This window comes from Mauremys reevesii, unplaced genomic scaffold, assembly GCF_016161935.1.
Source record: "Mauremys reevesii isolate NIE-2019 unplaced genomic scaffold, ASM1616193v1 Contig113, whole genome shotgun sequence".
NCBI lineage: Eukaryota > Metazoa > Chordata > Testudines > Geoemydidae > Mauremys > Mauremys reevesii.
In genome coordinates, this window is record NW_024100731.1 from 227,607 (window position 1) to 244,911 (window position 17,305).

General features: G+C 48.1%; 1 protein-coding gene across 3 annotated transcripts in view; it reads left to right on the forward strand.

The window, feature by feature from the left end:
* The window catches only part of LOC120392758 (NACHT, LRR and PYD domains-containing protein 3-like), a 60,179-nt gene extending 43,988 nt beyond the window's left edge, over positions 1–16,191 (forward strand). For all 3 annotated transcript variants that reach the window (XM_039517493.1, XM_039517494.1, XM_039517495.1), the window contains 6 exons: positions 1,194–1,367; positions 3,095–3,265; positions 4,942–5,112; positions 8,055–8,225; positions 13,668–13,838; positions 15,941–16,191. In XM_039517493.1, coding sequence (XP_039373427.1) covers positions 1,194–1,367; positions 3,095–3,265; positions 4,942–5,112; positions 8,055–8,225; positions 13,668–13,838; positions 15,941–16,040 — 958 coding nt within the window. In that variant the 3' untranslated portion in view covers positions 16,041–16,191. The remainder of the gene's footprint in view (positions 1–1,193; positions 1,368–3,094; positions 3,266–4,941; positions 5,113–8,054; positions 8,226–13,667; positions 13,839–15,940) is intronic.
* The last annotated feature ends 1,114 nt before the right edge of the window (positions 16,192–17,305 follow it).

Genomic DNA, 17,305 nt, shown 5'->3' on the forward strand with positions numbered 1-17,305 from the left:
AACTTGCTAGTGCATCAGGTAACGTACTGTGAAACCAGATGTGCATCAAAACCACAGGACCCCTAAATATATATGATTATTTCAGGTAGATGCAAGCATGAAATATTCTAAAACCTAGCACTAGCATTGGGGAAAAACTTGTTGAGGGAGTGCTATCAATTCTATAATTAAGTTTGCATTCAGATTTGCAATTAAAGGAGGACTGAAAACCCATTATTTTACTATAAAGATTTTGAGGTAAACAAAAATCAGGTTATTCCCTCCTCTAAGCTCTGGTCAAATGGACTCCCATGCCCACTTACCATTCCTAACCAGGCTACAGAGACCCCATTGTCCTATGAAGTCACGTTGTCTGATATATAATATTGTTGCCATCTCATAATTTTATCACAAATTTTGATATTTGATGGTTTTTCTTAAAGTCACAGCTCCTGGAGTCATGTGAATAAGTGAGCCCCTCACTTTTTAAAAATGAAGGCTAAGTTTCTAGCCCTTGTGGTTACAGATAGAGCCTGAAAACACAAACCCTAAAGTCTCAAAAACCAGAAGACAAAGAAAAAGAACCCAAAATGTATTTGTAAAAAAAATCCCATGAAATCTAAGCCGATATCGTGACTTTTTGGAGCCTGACTCATGATTTTGGAACTTTTGGGGTTGGCCACATGTCATGAGTATATTTTATTGCAATGTTGTGGCATCAAACTTGATATAAAATAATATAACAGAGTGCCTCTAGATCTCCCCTTTACTATTTTTAGTTTTTCTCTGCTTGAAAGTTTTCTTCTCTCCTTTTCTCTGACTCTTTTTTCCTCATTGTTTTTTAGTGTCTGTTTTTACCCTCCAATTAACTTCTCTCTTCTGATATTTTCCACCCTCTAAACTTCTCCATCCATCTTCCCCATTTTCCTCCTCCTGACCCTTTCCTAGAGCCTTCCTTGAAACTTCACTTTCTCTCTCTCTCTTTATAGTGCAAGCAGTGGGGCTAATGCAGGAAGTCACACCCAAACCTGGTTCTGGCTTCTCACTGGTCAAGGGATGAGTCTTAGGACAGAGTCTAGGGCTGGTTTTGTGGCTCATTCCTGATACTGATTGGTCAGGGAAAGGAGATGCTGGGTGGGGCCACTTGTCAGAACGGCTGTGATGAGCCTCATTCACTCTCTGATGGATCTGCTCTGCATTTGTCTCTCCTGCAGGTTGAGATTTTGCGGTCTCACAGGCGCTTGCTGTGGGGATCTCTCCACTGTTCTCAGCAGGAGCCAGAGCCTGACAGACCTTGACCTCAGTTATAATTTTTCTCTGGGAGAGGCTGGAGTTCAACTGCTGTGTGAGGGACTGAAACATCCAAACTGCAAATTACAGATGCTGGGGTAAGTAATATTTGGTCTCCTCTGTGTATTTTCAGATGACATCTATGTAAAGTGTTTCACAGGGGCTGTAGCTGGTGTCTGCCCCCTGTAGGTATATGGAAAAACTGAGAGTTCAGTGTCTCCAGCACCATTGTCAATGTCTCACAACATGCACCCAGCCTGCCCTGTTTGGAAAATGGAAATATTAAGCAAAGGTGGGCCCACAGCAGACAGCTGGTAACACGGTCCCAGTGAATAAATATTTTATTTTTTTTAAACCAATTCTTTAATATTGGGCATTTTTTAAAACAAAGAGCACTCTCTTACCCTTCCACTAACAGCCCATTTTAAAGATAACTTTAATGACTTTGACACCTTTATATATTAACTTTAAAACTTGTGACATTTTTCTGCACAGATTTAAAGCCTTCCATGGTGTCAAAGCAGCTGAGTGCACATACCCCAGCCCAGTGAGTGGCACAAGCTGCCTCCTTCTGAGGCAGCTGTCAATCAGAGTGTGGTGGGTGGTGAGGTAGGAGTGATCTGTCACTAACACAACTTCCAGAGACCCCTTCTCTGCAGCACATTAGATCCAAAACTGGTGGGGGGTGGGCACTGCACCAGATTCACAAGGCCATTATTTCACCTTGTGCCCTGCTCCCTACAGTGTATTTCCCCGTGAGTTGTCTAGTCTACTGTGATGATGGCCCAAGTCATGGAGCTTCCACCCCTTCTGGGGGGAGACTATTCCATGGACTATTCCAGTAGATCTGTCAGAGCAGCACAGCAGTGAAGCAGACACACTTCAGTTGTGTATCTTCCCTCCCGCTCCCCCCCATATCACTCTCAGTGAGTTACTCGTTCCCCACCCTCCTCCGAGCTGTGAGGGAGAGATGGGGCTGTTGCCACCAGGGAGAGGTGCCACCATCACTCTCTGCAGGGCTGTGGGGGAGGAGAGGCCAGTCGTCACTGATGGTGGAGAAAAAACAAAGAGCTTTGAAATGAGTCCTGTCTACCTACATACTGACAGGCAGAGCTTTGAGATGGGGACAGAAGCAGCTCAGCCCTCCAGCCATGGGTCTGATGTTCTGGGGAAAGAGTGGGGGTCCCTGGATTAGGAGTTGGTGGCATTAACCCCAAACCTCCAGTGATAGACAGCAGCTGCAGAAACAGAAGGCTGATTTTGACATTCACTTTGCTGGTGCTTTTGTCTCGAAAATCTGCCCCAAAACGGCCCTGGGGAACATTTTGGACTGGAGAGCTTATACTGGCTCCATCTGCTTAGACCAGAAAGGATCCAGAGCGCTAGCAATGAAAACGTTTGAACTATTTTCCAGCCACGACCTTCCCACTCCCAACCCACTAAAAGTGACCCACAACCTGCCCCCTCCCTTTACTTCAACTGACCAGTCACTTGTGGAGTGCTGCGTAACCGACATAATGGGCCAGACTGTGCTCTCAGCTGCTCTGTATTTGCAAGTCTGCCTTTATTGACTGCAAGGGATTTGCTCCAGAGTTACACCAACATAAATGAGAGCTAAACCCTGCCTGACGGGTGTGCATGGAAAAAATCCACACTAACGGCCTTTTGTGTTTTTATTCCCCCTGGCCTCTTCCCACAGCGCTGTCGTCTCTCCCTGCACTCCCACAATAATAAATATTTCTAGACTCACACAGACATCTGTGAGGGGAACACAGTGCATGGGTCAGAAATGAATCGTTTTCCATTCTCTCTTCATTTAATGCAGGCTGGAGTGGTGCAGACTCTCAGCTGTATGTTGTGGGTTCCTCTCCTCTGCTCTCAGCACCAGCCAGGCCCTGACAGAGCTGAACCTTTGGGGGGCGAAGCTGGGAGATTCAGGTGTGCAGGTGTTGTGTGAGGGACTGAGACATCCCAACTGCAAACTGCAGAAAATACTGTAAGTACCGGCTGGTCTCCTCCCGTTTGTGCCTGCTAGCATGGTCGCTCTGGCTGCTGGGTTACCGAACTGTAATGCTTGTGCTCCCACCAGCCCCAGGCCCTGCACCTTCCACTCCATAGAAATATACGGCTGAAAGGGACCTCGAGAGGTCATCGAGTTCATCCCACAGTGCAGAGGCAGAATTAAGTAAACGTAGTCCATCCCTGACAGGTGTTTGTCTCACCTGTTCTTAAAAACCTCCAAGGACAGGGATTCCACAGTCTCCCTAGGTAACTTGTTCCAGGACTTTACTCTCCTTATAGTTTGAAAGTGTTTCCTAATATCCAACCTAAATCCCCCTTGCTGCTGATTCAGCTGATTACTTCTTGTCCTACCCTTGGTGGACATGGAGAACAATGGATCACCATTCTCTTTATAACAACCTTTCATATAATTGAAGTCTGTTATGTTGCCCCTCAGCCTTGTCTTCTATAGACTAAACATGCCCAAGTCTTTCACCCTTTTCTTGTGGAGCTTGTTTTCTAAACCTCTTTTCACTTTTGTTGCTCTCATCTGGACTCTAATTCATCAACATCTTTCTTGAACTGTGATGCCCCAAACTGGACACAGTTCTCCAGCTGAGGCCTCACTGGTGATGAGTAGAATGGGACATTCACCTCCCATGTCTTACCTACGATTCTCCTGCTAACACGCCCTACAGTGATATTAGCCTTTTTCCAAAAAATACATCACACTGTTTATTCATATTCACTTTGTGATCCACTATAATCCCCTGGTCGTTTTCTGCAGTACTGCCCCCTAGCCAGTTATTCCCCATTTTGTAGTTGTGCATTTGATATTTTACCTTCCTAACTGCAGAACATTGCACGTCTCTATTTAATATGATAAATTTCAGACCAATTTTCCAATTAATCAAGATCATTTTGAATTCTAATCCTGTCTTCTAAAATTGTTTGTAACCCCTCCCCAGCTTGATGCCATCTGCAGATGTTATAAGTGTGCTTGCCAGTCCATCATTCAAGCTGTTAATGAAAATATTGAGCAGCTCCGGATGCAGGACAGACCCTTGAGAGACCCTGCATGATATATCCTCCCAGGGGTAGTTTCAGGCCAAATTTGCAGGACCAGCAAAGCTCTGAAGACTCAGCTGCAACAGCAAATGTCTTATTGAGAGTCGGGAAGAGGCAGCGTGAGCAGCAGGTGTATGGGGTGGTACCATGGTCCTAGCACTGTACGGCAGCAAGACTCTGGTAATCAGGAAGGATATTTCAGCAGAAGCAAATCTCAATCAGCAAAGCAAAACAACTTAAACACATCAAATCATAAACCACCCCAGCCTGAGGCTCGCTCAGCCTGGATTTGCAGCCATCTCAACCCACAGCCATTCTGCACCCACTGGCTCCCCAACAGCTGTTTTTATAGCCCTTTCCCTGAGCACCTGTGCAAGGACAGATTGAAGGAAGCCAGAATTAGCCCCTTACTCGCTGAGGGCCTGGGATGTCCCTAGCCCCTAAGTATTTGGCTAGTGGCACATGTGGCAGGAGCCATCCTTTCCTCCCTCCAGAATGGAAATGAAACCCTCTCCAGACAGATACCGACACCAGTGAGGGAACCACAGCCAACAGGGAGGAAACAAGTGATCACTTCCCTCTCTGTGTATTTGTCTCTTGTAGGTTGGGGAGTTGCAGCCTCACAGCTGCTTGCTGTGGGGATCTCGCCACTATTCTCAGCACCAGCCAGAGCCTGACAGAGCTGGAACTGGCGGATAACAAACTGGGGGATTCAGGCCTGCGGCTGCTGTGTGAGGGACTGAAACACCCAGACTGCAAACTGCAGAAACTAGTGTAAGTAACCGCTGGCTTCCTGCAGTCTGTGCTTATTAACAGTGACCTGAGCTTTGTCTACTGAGGCATCTGTACTCCTGGCAGCTGAGGAAAACTGTTTTCTATCCTGAGAAAACTTAATCTTTCCCCCGTTCTGCATTGTGATCCCACTGGTTAGGGCACTCACCTGAGGTGTGGGGGGCACAGGTTAAAGTGACTGCTCTGCCTGATTTGGGAGGAGACGAAGCTGGGCCTCACACAGGCCAGGTGAATGCCCCAACCACAGGGCTACTGGCTATTCTAGGCTTGCTCTGTCTGTAGTTTTGCCTTGAAAGTCCAGCCTGGCTAAGAAAGACCTTCCTGACAGGACTTCCATCAACACCACGACGTTCCCACAAAAAGTGTGTGACTAATCTGCATTTTCTGATGGAAAAACTATTTCACTGAAAAAAATCCCAAATGGTTCATCTAATGACCACCCAAAAACACCTACTCTCCTCCTGCGTACAGCTGAGAGACCCCACCACACTGTAGATTTGTCGTATTTTACTAGACAGAAGTTGGGTCACACGGAGCCTCTTCATGCCCCATAGATATTTTCTGTAGGTCCTCTGTTTATTGTACTCACTAAGGTTTGGTCCACACTAGAAAGTTAGGTCGACCCAGCTACGTCACTCAGGGGCATGAAAAATTTACACCCCCGAGAGAGTTAGCCGACCTAAGCCCCAGTGTAGACAGTGCTAGGTCACTTACTGAGCATAGCATCCTGCTGGGAGCACATGGCTCCAGGATCTGCACTGGTTGCCCATTGGTCTCTGGGTGGAATTTAAGAGGCTGGTTCTGATCGATAAAGCCCTAAATGACCTGGGACTGGCCTACCTGAGGGATTGTGTCTGCCCCAACTGCAGTCAGCACGGGCACCTGAGCTGATTCCCCCTTTGTTATAAAAGAGAAGGGATGGTTGGCCTCTGTGAGGGCTCTGGGACTTTCCCGCAGTCCAAAATACCCCACATTTAGGGACCTTCTGGGCATGCTGCAATGAGCCTCTGTTTGATTGGGGTTTTAAAGAGGGTTGAGAAGGTGTTTTCTGTAGCTGAATGGATAAGTTCCTATTAGAATAATTAATTTAATGCTACTGGGGTTTTGGTTGTAGCTCTAATTGTGTGTTAGAGGTCTAGAGCAGGGGTGGGCAAACTTTTTGGCCTGAGGGCCACATCTGGGAATAGAAATTGTATGGTGGGCCATGAATGCTCACAAAATTGGGGTTGGGGTGTGGGAAGGGGTGAGGGCTGTGGTTGGGGAAGCGGGTTCTGGGGTGGGGCCAGAAATGAGGCATTCAGGGTGCGGGAGGACTGTGAGCTGCAGTGGGGAGTGGGGTGCAGGGAGTGAGGGCTCCGGCTGAGGTTGCGGCCTCTGGGGTGGTGCTGGGGGATGCGGAGTTTGGGGTATAGAAGAGTGCTCTGGGCTGGGATTGAGGGGTTTGGAGGCGGGAGGACTCAGGGCTGTGGCAGGGGATTGGGGTGCGGGAAGGGGTGCAGGCTGGGGGTGCAGGTTCTGGAGTGGGGCGGGGGCTGAGGGGTTTGGCATGCAGGAGAGTGCTCTGGGCTGGAATGGAGGGATTCAGAGGGCAGGAGGGGGATCAGGGCTGGGGCAGGGGGTTGGGGTGTGGGGAGAAGCTCAGGGGTGCGAGGAGAAGCTCAGGGGTGCAGGCTCCAGGTGGCACTTACCTCAAATGGCTCCCAGAAGCAGCAGCATGTCCCTTCTCGAGCTCCTACACAGAGGCGCAACCAGGCAGCTCTACACGCAGAGCGGGCTCCAGACACCAGCATTCCAAGCTGGTGCTTGGGGCGGCATTCTGCAAGGGGCGGCAGCCCCCCTTGTTTTGCCCCCAAGCAGCGTGCCGAATTGCTGCCGTGGGGGGGGGGCAGTCTGTGTGCCCTTAGGGCGGCAGGCGCATTTCCGCGGCGGTGGCAATTCGGCGGCAGCTTCTATGTTTAGCTGTCCGGGGCAGCTTCAGCTAAACATAGACGCTGCCGCCGAATTGCCGCCTCCACGGAAAGCGCCTGCCGCCTAAGCACATGGACTGCCCGCCGCCCAGGGCGGCAATTTGGCGCTGCTTGGGGCAGCGAAACTGTAGAGCCGGCCCTGTCTACACGTTGCCCCATCTGCAGGCACGCCATTGCAGCTCACATTGGAGCACCGGAGGAGGACATTGGAGTGCATAGGGCCGGAGTGGGGCTATGCCGCTGCTTCCAGGAGCCACATGGAGTGGCCCCCAACCCCGCTCCCCAGCTGGAGTGCCAGAGCGGGGCCACGTGGCTGCTTCCGGGAGCCGTGTGGAACAGCCCCAACCCTGTTCCCCGGCTGCAGCACCAGAGCACGGCAAGTCCCAGACCCCACTCCCCAGTAGAAGCTTGAGGGCCGGCTTAAAATGGCCTGCGGGCTGTAGTTTGCCCACCCCTGGTCTAAAGCCTCATGTAGGGGTCTTTTTGTAATCTGAATCAAAGTGAAATGATTTCTCTATTGCTTCCAAATTAAGAATCACTTTAGAACAGGGGTCGGCAACCTTTCAGAAGTGGTGTGCCAAGTCTTCATTTTTTATTCACTCTAATTTAAGGTTTCACGTGCCAGTAATACCTTTTAATGTTTTAAGAAGGTCTCTTTCTATAAGTCTATAATATATAACTAAACTACTGTTGTATGTAAAGTAAATAAGTTTTTTAAAACGTTTAAGAAGCTTCATTTAAAATTAAAGAAAAATGCAGAGCCCCACAGACTAGTGGCCAGGACCTGGGCAGTGTGAGTGCCGCTGAAAATCAGCTCACATGCCGCCTTTGGCACACATGCCATAGGTTGCCTACCCCTGGTTTAGAGTTACACACAGGTATCAAGAAGGGGAAATGCAGAGGAAGAGGCATAAACAAGTCATCATTTTGCTCTCTGTATATCTTCATATCCTACAGACTGGGGTATTGTGATCTCACAGTTGCTTGTTGTGGGGATCTGTCCTCTGTTCTCAGCACCAGCCAGACCCTGACAGAGCTCGGCGGACGGTGGAACAACCTAGGAGATTCAGGAGTGCAGCTGCTGTGTGAAGGATTAAAACATCCAAACTGCAAATTACAGAAACTGCAGTAAGTACCAGATGGTTCCCTTTAGTCTGTGCCTGTTAACACTGTAGTTGGTGAGTTACACTCTGTTTATCAGGGTCACAATAACCTGCATAGAACCCAGCCATGGACCAGCCCCACTCTGCTCCCAAGGCAAAGAACAGAGACTCACTGATATCTTCATTGGTCACATTCTGCTAGTTAAACAACTGAATAATGAGAGAACTGCAGAACATAGGGCTAGAAGGGGCTACAATGATCAGCTGCTCTAACTCCCACCAAGATGCAGGAGTTCTGAGTACTGCAGTGGGCTCAGTCCCTGGGCCCTGTTCAGCAGGCAAAGTAGCTGGGTAATTGTCCTAAAGGGGCAGCCAAAGGTCCCTCAATACAGGGTAATCCTTAGGTGGTGCAAAGCAGGTCTAACCACATTTTTGGCTCCCTTCCACAGCATCCCTCCTGCCTCAGCATAGGAAGGGCAGAGAGGTTAGGAGGGGCAGGGTGGAGTGCAATGACGCTTCACCGGATCCTAGCCTGGCACAGCAGCTGGAGTAACTTAGAGCAGCCCTGAGATTCCTCTTAGTTATACCAGAGGCTGTTTTGGCCCCCATCTGGCCCAGGATCAGTGCAGTAGGAAGGTGGGTTACAGCCAATATCTTCTCCTCGAAGTCTCTCAGCAGTGCCAGATGTGAACTTGGTGCAGCCGAGGACAGAATCTGGTGGCTTTAGCAAACCACAAATGCAGCATATTTTGACATTAGAAAACAATGATTTTACTCACTAAGGCAGTAACAACCCCACATGTGTGCACACTGCCCTGAACTGGAGCTGTCACTCCTGCTCTCCCAAAAGAGCTGGAAAGAAAAGGAAATTGAACATGGCTCTTTTCTCCCAAAAGGGCTGTAAACAGTAAATGTGAATAAATATCAACATTAATGTGTTTCCCACAAAGGGGCTGAGACTCCCCTCTGATCATTACCCATCATTTCACAGAATCATAGAAGATTAGGATTGGAAGGGACCTCAGGAGGTCATCTAGTCCAGTGGTCCCCAACCATTTTGTGACCAGTAGCACATTCATGTTTTCAGAAGAGCGTGGCAGGCGCCAACAATTTTTCAAGGCTTATTTTGTATTTGTACATTAAATAATACAAAAATATTTAATATTACATAATATATGAATCCAGAGAGAAGCCGGAGAAAAGCCACAAGGACAGAGAACACCGATGCCTGCAGCCCTGGAGTACTCTGTCCCCCGCAGGCGCAGGGCCCCAGATTCTCTTCTCTGCTGGGCATTAGGTGGGCCTCGCACCTGCCGGGGACCGAGAACACCAGCGCCTACAGCTCCAGAGTTCTCTGTCCCCGGCAGGCGCGGGGCCGCGGCTTCTCTCCGGCTTAAGCTGCGGCCCCGCACCTGCCAGGGACCGAGAACACCGGTGCCCACAGCCTGCAGCCCCAGAGTTCTCTGTCCCTGGCAGGCGTAGGGCCGCGGCTTCTCTCCCCTGCTGGGAACTAGGCAGGCCGCGCACCTGCCGGGAACAGAGAACACTGCACCCGCAGCCTGAGTTCTCTGTCCCCGGCAGGTCCCCTGCTGGGCACTAAGCGGGCGCATATAAATGCCTGGGCGGGCGCCATGGCGCCTGCAGGCACCACGTTGGGGACCACTGATCTAGTCTAACCCCCTGCTCAAAGCAGGACCAATCCCCAACTAAATCATTCCAGCCAGGGCTTTTTCAAGCCAGGCCTTAAAATCCTCTAAGGATGGAGATTCCACCACCGCCCTCGGTAACCCATTCCAGTGCTTCTCCACTCTCCTACTGAAATATTTTTCTTAATATCCAACTTAGACCTCCCCCACTGCAACTTGAGACCACTGCTCCTTGTTCTGTTATCTGCCGCCACTGAGAACAGCCCAGCTCCATCTTCTTTGGAACCTCCCTTCAGGTACTTGAAGGCTGCTATCAAATCCCCCCTCACGCTTCTCTTCTGCAGAGTAAATAAGCCAGTTCCCTCAGCCTCTCCTCATAAGTCATGTGCCCCAGCCTCCTAATCATTTTTGTTGCCCTCCTCTGGACTCTCTCCAATTTATCCACATCCCTTCTGTAGTGGGGGATCCAAAACTCGATGCAATACTCCAGATGTGCCCTCACCAGTGCTGAAGAGAGGGGAATAATCACTTCCCTTGATCTGCTTGCAATGCTCCAACTAAAATGCAGCCCAATATATCATTGGCCTTCTTGGCAACAAGGGCACACTGCTGACTCATATCCAGCTTCTCATCCACTGTAATCCCCAGATCTTTTTCTGCAGAACTGCTGCTTAGCCAGTCGCTCCCCAGCCTGTAGCAGTGCATGGCCAAATCTGCATTGTCACCCCAGCTACTGATAACACAGCCCAGTCAGCAAATATGTCACTGAGAACCGGCTGTGGGCTGGCACCCAGTGCCCTTTCTGGCACATCCTTCTCATGGCAGCTAATTCAAGGCTGGTCTGCAACCCCACTGGCCAGAGCTCAGCCCTGTCATCTCTGGTCTCCTCAGCATCCCTGTGCATTGTCCTCCTGTGTCACCCAGCCTTAGCAATTGCCTCTCGCCTCCTGCTTGCAGGCTGCTCCACCCCCACATGTCCTGGTGCTGCTGCTCCCAGCCCGCCAGCCACAGCCTGCTTCTCTGATCAGCTCTCCCCTTCCCACCTGCCTCCTTGCCCTGGCTCTCAGGATACCACTGCCAGGCTTTCTGTCCTTGCTACCTGCAGCCTGCTGCTCACCCCCCCACACACACTGGCCCTCTCGCTCTCCCAGCCTGATCCCTTCTGTCCACAGGATGTCACTTCTCTTTCCTCGTCATTCTGATTAACACAGCGCCCCCTACTGGTGAGATGCTAATCTAGGTTCTTCCTCTACCAGAATAACCTAGCCCAGTGATCCCCAACCTTTTTGTGACCAGTAGCATATTCATGTTTTCAGAAGAGCGTGGCGGGCGCCAACAATTTTTCAAGGCTTATTTTGTATTTGTACATTAAATAATACCAAAAAACATATTTAATATTACATAATATATGAATCCAGAGACATGCTGGAGAAAAGCCACAAGGACAGAGAACACCGGTGCCTGCAGCCCTGGAATACTCTGTGCCCAGCAGGCGCAGGGCCCCAGATTCTCTTCTCTGCTGGGCAGTAGGTGGGCCCCGCACCTGCCGGGGACCGAGAACACCGTGCCTGCAGCCTGAGTTCTCTGTCCCTGGCAGGTCCTCTGCTGGGCACTAGGCGGGCACACATAAATGCCCTGTCGGGTGCCATGGCACCCACAGGCACCACTTTGGGGAACACTGGTTTAGTCCTTTCTCTTCCTACCATTCTAGCAGGGAACCAGTAGGGAACCAGCAGGTCATTACAGTGTATTGTTAGGACCATCCCACCCATTAGAAATAGCACCTGTAATAAGATGGCCAATGTTTGTATGGTGGGTCCTGCGCTTTTCTTGGGAGGGGCTAAGACACTACCCCTTGCCCCTGCTCTTGGGTGCCAAGGGCCCCACTAGTGGCCCAGGAAGGAGGTAGAGGAGGGAAGCGGGAAAGGGGTCTGGGTTTTCTCCTCACTCTGAGTCCCTCTCAACCTCTGCGGGTTTCTTACCCTCTTCCCCCTTGGGTGGGGTTATCCTCAGTCCTTAGATGTTGGAGGAGGGAGTCTCCCTTACTTTGGTTCTCTGATCTCTCAAATCTCACAACACACCTCCAAGCTCTAGTCCTCTCTCCTTCCTCCTCTTCCCCTGACTGCCTGAAGCAGGGGGTTTCATTAGGTTCCTGATGGGGCCTTAATTGACTACAGGTGCTACAATTAACCTGTAGCAACCCTCCCTAGTCTACAGGGAACCACACCTTAATTAGCCTGAGGCTACCACTCTACCCCTGCTCCCAGGCCCTCCTGTATCACACACCTCAATCTGCCTGTCCCTTCAACTCATCTGAACAATCGCATATAGAACACATAGTAACTGACACAACACCTGCACATGGTAAATTATTCCCTCCAGGGCTTATAGTGTTTAAGAGAAGAGGGTGTGTTTCTATGGGGATCCCACAGGGATCGATTGGCCCTATGCTTCATAACATTTTTATCAATGACCTGGCAGACAACATAGTATCACTGATAAAGTTTGCAGATAACACAAAAATTGCAAAAGGGGAAATAATGTAGAGCAGAAGTTACTGCTACAGAGCAATCTGTGTTGCTTGGGAAATTGGGTGCAAGCGAACAATATGTACATTTTAATACAGACCAATAGAAATGTGTGCATCTAGAAACAAATAATTTAGGCCACACTTACAGGATGGGGAACCCTATCTTGGGAAGCAGTGACTCTGAAAAAGACTTGAGGGAGTACGGTGGATAATCAGCTAAGCATGAGCTCCCAGTGTGTTGCTGTGGCCAAAGGGCTAATGGCAGGGCGGCTCTAGCCATTTTGCTGCCCCAAGCACGGCGGCGCCGCGAGGCGCTCTGCCGGTCGCCAGTCCCGCAGCTCGGTGGACCTCCCGCAGACGTGCTTGCAGAGGGTCCGCTGGTCCCGCGGCTCCGGTGGACCTCCCGCAGGCGTGCCTGCGGATGCTCCACCGGAGCTGCGGGACCAGCAGACCCTCCGCAGGCATCCCTGCAGGAGGTCCACTGGAGCAGCCTGCTGCCCTCCCGGCAACCGGCAGAGCGCCCCCCGCGGCGTGCCGCCCCAAGCACACGCTTGGCATGCTGGGGCCTGGAGCCTCCCCTGGCTAATGGATGTATAAAGAGAAGAATCTCGAGTAGGAGTTGAGGTTATTTTACCTCTGTATTTGGCACTGGTGTGATGATGGCTACTGAAATATTGTGTCTAGTTCTGGTGCCCACAGTCCAAGAAGGATGGTGATAAATTGGAGAAGGTCCTGAGAACAGCCATGAGAATTATGCAAGGATGGGAAAACCTGCCTTATAGTGACAGACTTCGATCTACTTAGCTTAAGAAAGAGAAGGCTAAGAGGTTACATGATCACAGTGTACAGGTACCTACGTGGGGAACAAATATTCGATAACGGGCTCTTCAGTCTAGCAGAGGAAGTATAACAGGATCCAATGGCTGGAAGTTGAAGCTAGACAAATTCAGACTGAAAATAAGGTTCCGTGAGGGCAGCTAACCACTGGGACAATTTACCAAGGGTTGTGGTGGATTCTCTGTCACTGGCAATTTTAAAATCAAGATTGAATATTTTTGTCGACAAGCTCTGCTCTAGTTCAAACAGGAATTGTTTGGGGGACGTCCTGTACTGCAGGTCAGACCAGATGATCACAGTGGGCCCTTCTGGCCTTGGAATTTATGACTAATCTCAAAGGCTCCTCTCAGAGCACTGTGGTTTACTGTGCATGCCTAGAATGAAGACTGCTGATGCCAGCGAATGGGGCAAAAATAAGCAGTCATAAATCTTTGTATCTCTCTGGCTCCTGCAGACTGAGTGGTTGCCATTTCACAGCTGCTTGTTGTGAGGATCTCGCCTCTGCTCTCAGCACCAACCAGACGCTGACAGAGCTGATCCTGGGAGAGAAAACAATGGACAACTCAGGTGTGAAACAGTTGTGTGAAGGACTGAAACACCCAAACTGCAAACTGCAGAAACTGGGGTAAGTTACAAGTGGGCTCCTTTCACGAGTGTTCCTTTCACATGGGGCCAGGCTTTCGAAAGTGCTCAGCATGCAGTAGCTTGTGACTTCTATGATCAGATTTTCAGAAAAGCCAGCAGCACCCTGGATAAATGGGACTTCAGTCCCCTTGAACATCCAGCCCCAGTTGTGGGTGCTGAGTTCTTTGGAAAATCTGGCACATAGTGATATGATTTAAGCTCTTTCTCCTGGGGTCACAATGTTATTGTCCATGCACCCAAGAACTGGCACCTAGTCTCCTCCTGCAGAGAATGGAAGAGAGATCCACTGCTGTGATACCAGTAGAGCTGGGTGACATTTTTTGCTCAAATAGTAAATGTGCAGAAAAATGCAGTTTCAGGATGAAAATATTTGCAAATGGAGGTTGCATTTGGTGAATAATTTTGGCAGAATAAAAAGCTGGCTTTTTTAAACAAAAGATTTGTCTTGTCACTTTGAAACAATGTTTTGTTTAGAAATGTAGCTAATTTGATTAATTTGTTTTTTGAGGGTAAAAAACACTTAAAAAGAAACTAAAGAAAACCACAAAAAGACCCGAATTTTTTTCAGATCAAATAAATTTTCATTTGGCACCAAAAAAATTGTTTGTTTGATTTCTTTTAACAACAACAACAACAAAAACCCTGAAAATTTGAGGTTTTGATTCAAAATGAACCTTTTCTTTTTTTTTTCTTCAGTTCAGCCACCAATCTGAAAAATGTATTATTCATGCGGCTTGACTAGCTTAAACATGGGATAATAAAGTGGCTGAGCACTTCAAAGGCAGCGTAGTTTTGTGTTAGAATTAGGGTGATCAGACAGCAAGTGTGAAAAATTGGGACAGGGGGTGGGGGGTAATCGGAGCCTATATAAGAAAAAGAGCTAAAAATCGGGACTGTCCCTATAAAATCGGAATATCTGGTCACTCTAGTTAGAATCTCAGTTATTTTACTCAGTAAGCAGGACTGAGAATACGAGTCGGGGGTGTTTCACAATTGAATTAAAATAGCCCTCCATGCAAATGATAATTTACCACCATTTCAACAAATAATTCTGGGACAAAGCCAAACAAAGAAAAAAAAGAAAAAGGAAAAGAGGGAAAGGATACAAAGTCGACAGCTAATTGTTTTGTTTAATTTCTTTTTCTATCTATGATGGCAACCCCGTTTCTTCACTCTTCTCCTCCTCATCTTGGTTGTCTGTCTATTCAGTAGCTCATACAGATATTGGTAGGATTGGAAGGTCCAGCCGGCACCTTAGGCAACTGACATCTGCCTTTTCCTCCAGAACAATTTCAGGCAGTTTTAAACTGTTTTAAAGATCATCTTAGTTCATAAAAGCTACCAGAGTTTCAGCTTAAGCAGCATTTAAATCCAGCACACCTGGACAGCCGGACAGCTACAAGAGAATGTTTTGAAATTTCTATACCACTGGCCTGAAGGGGAAAAGGCAAATCTATAAAAGAGAGAGAACTAAAAGGACCAGAAATAAAGGAAGATAAAAGACTGATGGGAATTAAAAAATGGAAGTAAGTTCTGTGGAGCATTGAGATAGCAAATACATTTAAACAACATCCAGATTTCTACACAGTCCTAGACATCCCCCACACAGCCTTTGGTTCTGGGATGTTCCAACCAAAACACATGATGGCAGCTTTCAAAATGATTTAGATTTAGAACAATAACTTTATAGATTAATAACAATTCAGAAACAAATAAGTTCGCTGAAGTCTGTTTTCTTGCTTGCTATAAATGTCACATGCTGGCATCTCCCTCCCTCTAAGTGGGCCGAGAGTTACGCACGTCACTCAAGAGCAGCCTCTTCAGCAGGCAAGGACGGGCCTCGTCAGACTCCAAGGGAATCCAGTGCAGATGGTGACTATCGGTGTGGACCAGAAATGTGTGGGATGGGGAAAGAAGATGGGCCCAAATAGTTATGTCTGAACATTCATTGCAATAGTCTTTTGTGTCCATTCCAGAGATGATTTCACTGAAACCAATGGTGTGCGGCTAACTCTGCTTCAAAGGGACTGTGTTCTCAGGCATTATGTCTAACACTTTTTCTTGACTTGTTTTTCCCCACAGCTTGAGCAGTGTCAATGTAAATGAAGAGACACAGAGAGAGCTAGATGCTGTGAAAAAGAGGAAACCTGATATGGTCATACATATATGGAAGAATTGGTGAGCAGGAGCCATTGCACCGACACTGCTCTGGCCTGGCTGTCGGCCTGCTAGCTGGGACAGCAGCTAGGGACAGGACCTGCCTCTTTTAAGGCATCTCTGGCATCACCAAGGACTCTGGATGCATATTCTCCTGCTGGTGTTAAGAGTGAGAACCTCACACTGTGGGAAAATACGCTCCCGTTTTGTGAGCTTGTTGAATTTACACATTCAGCCTCCACAGGCGCAGGACTGGAAGAGACTGTCAGGTCTGTGAGAACCAAAGGCTTATTATGTGGAGCTGGTTAGGCTTTTTAGGTTCACCCACTGATATCTGCCCACATCCTCAAGGTTGTAGACCCCTGTTGCTTATTGAAAGAAATGTTTGGTTTCAGTTTTATAAATTGTATTAAAACTATTACACCAACAAACTGTATCACCAAAGTGAAGCTACTAATCGTACTACAAAACTAAATGAAGCACAGAGCAATGCAACTATCCAAACAAAATCAAACCCCAATTAAATTAGTCTCAGTGTTAAATCAAAACTATGTCACCAAATTAGTTACCTCATCAAATTAATAAGAACTGATTATTTGTTGTATTAATCCTAAAAATGATCTAAGAAGGTGACTGTTTGGGTTATGAATCCCAGCTAAAGAATTTTACCCAATCAACCAAATCTATAACTTGGTGCTGGGTCACTCTCTTAATACTGTAAGGAGTTTATTATTTAATGTCCGAACCACAAGCTCAGAGCCAATTACAAAGCTTTCTCCTGACATTTCAATGTGTGCTGGTGAACACTTTCCTCCCCTCACCCAGAGCTATTACAGTGTAGGCTTTGAAAAAACACACTCTGCTAAGCAGCAGTTTGACATCTCTTATTTAGCAATTTACAGCTGATAGCTTTGTTTCTCAGGCCTCAAACACACACAGACAGAACATACTTCAGCAAATGTCTTTGAGACTGTTTTAGGGCTACTTCTATCCGGGGAACTTTCTTTAAGGCGCCTTCCTGGTGTGGATTCTACTGGCGCTCGTACTCACATGCTGCATGTATGTACAAACCCAGGCTCTCACACCATCAGATTAGAGAATAAAAAGGGCTGGGACATCTCCCAGTTAATAAAACCAAGGCAAAAATAGAAAAAAGGGAAAAACAGGACATTTAACATAATGCCCACGCTTGTGCTGGGACTTATAAAACACAAAAAGTCTGTACACACTAAAAAAACCCTGACTGACAGAGCAGGAGGGGGAAACACTAACCCCCCTACCTTTTAGGCT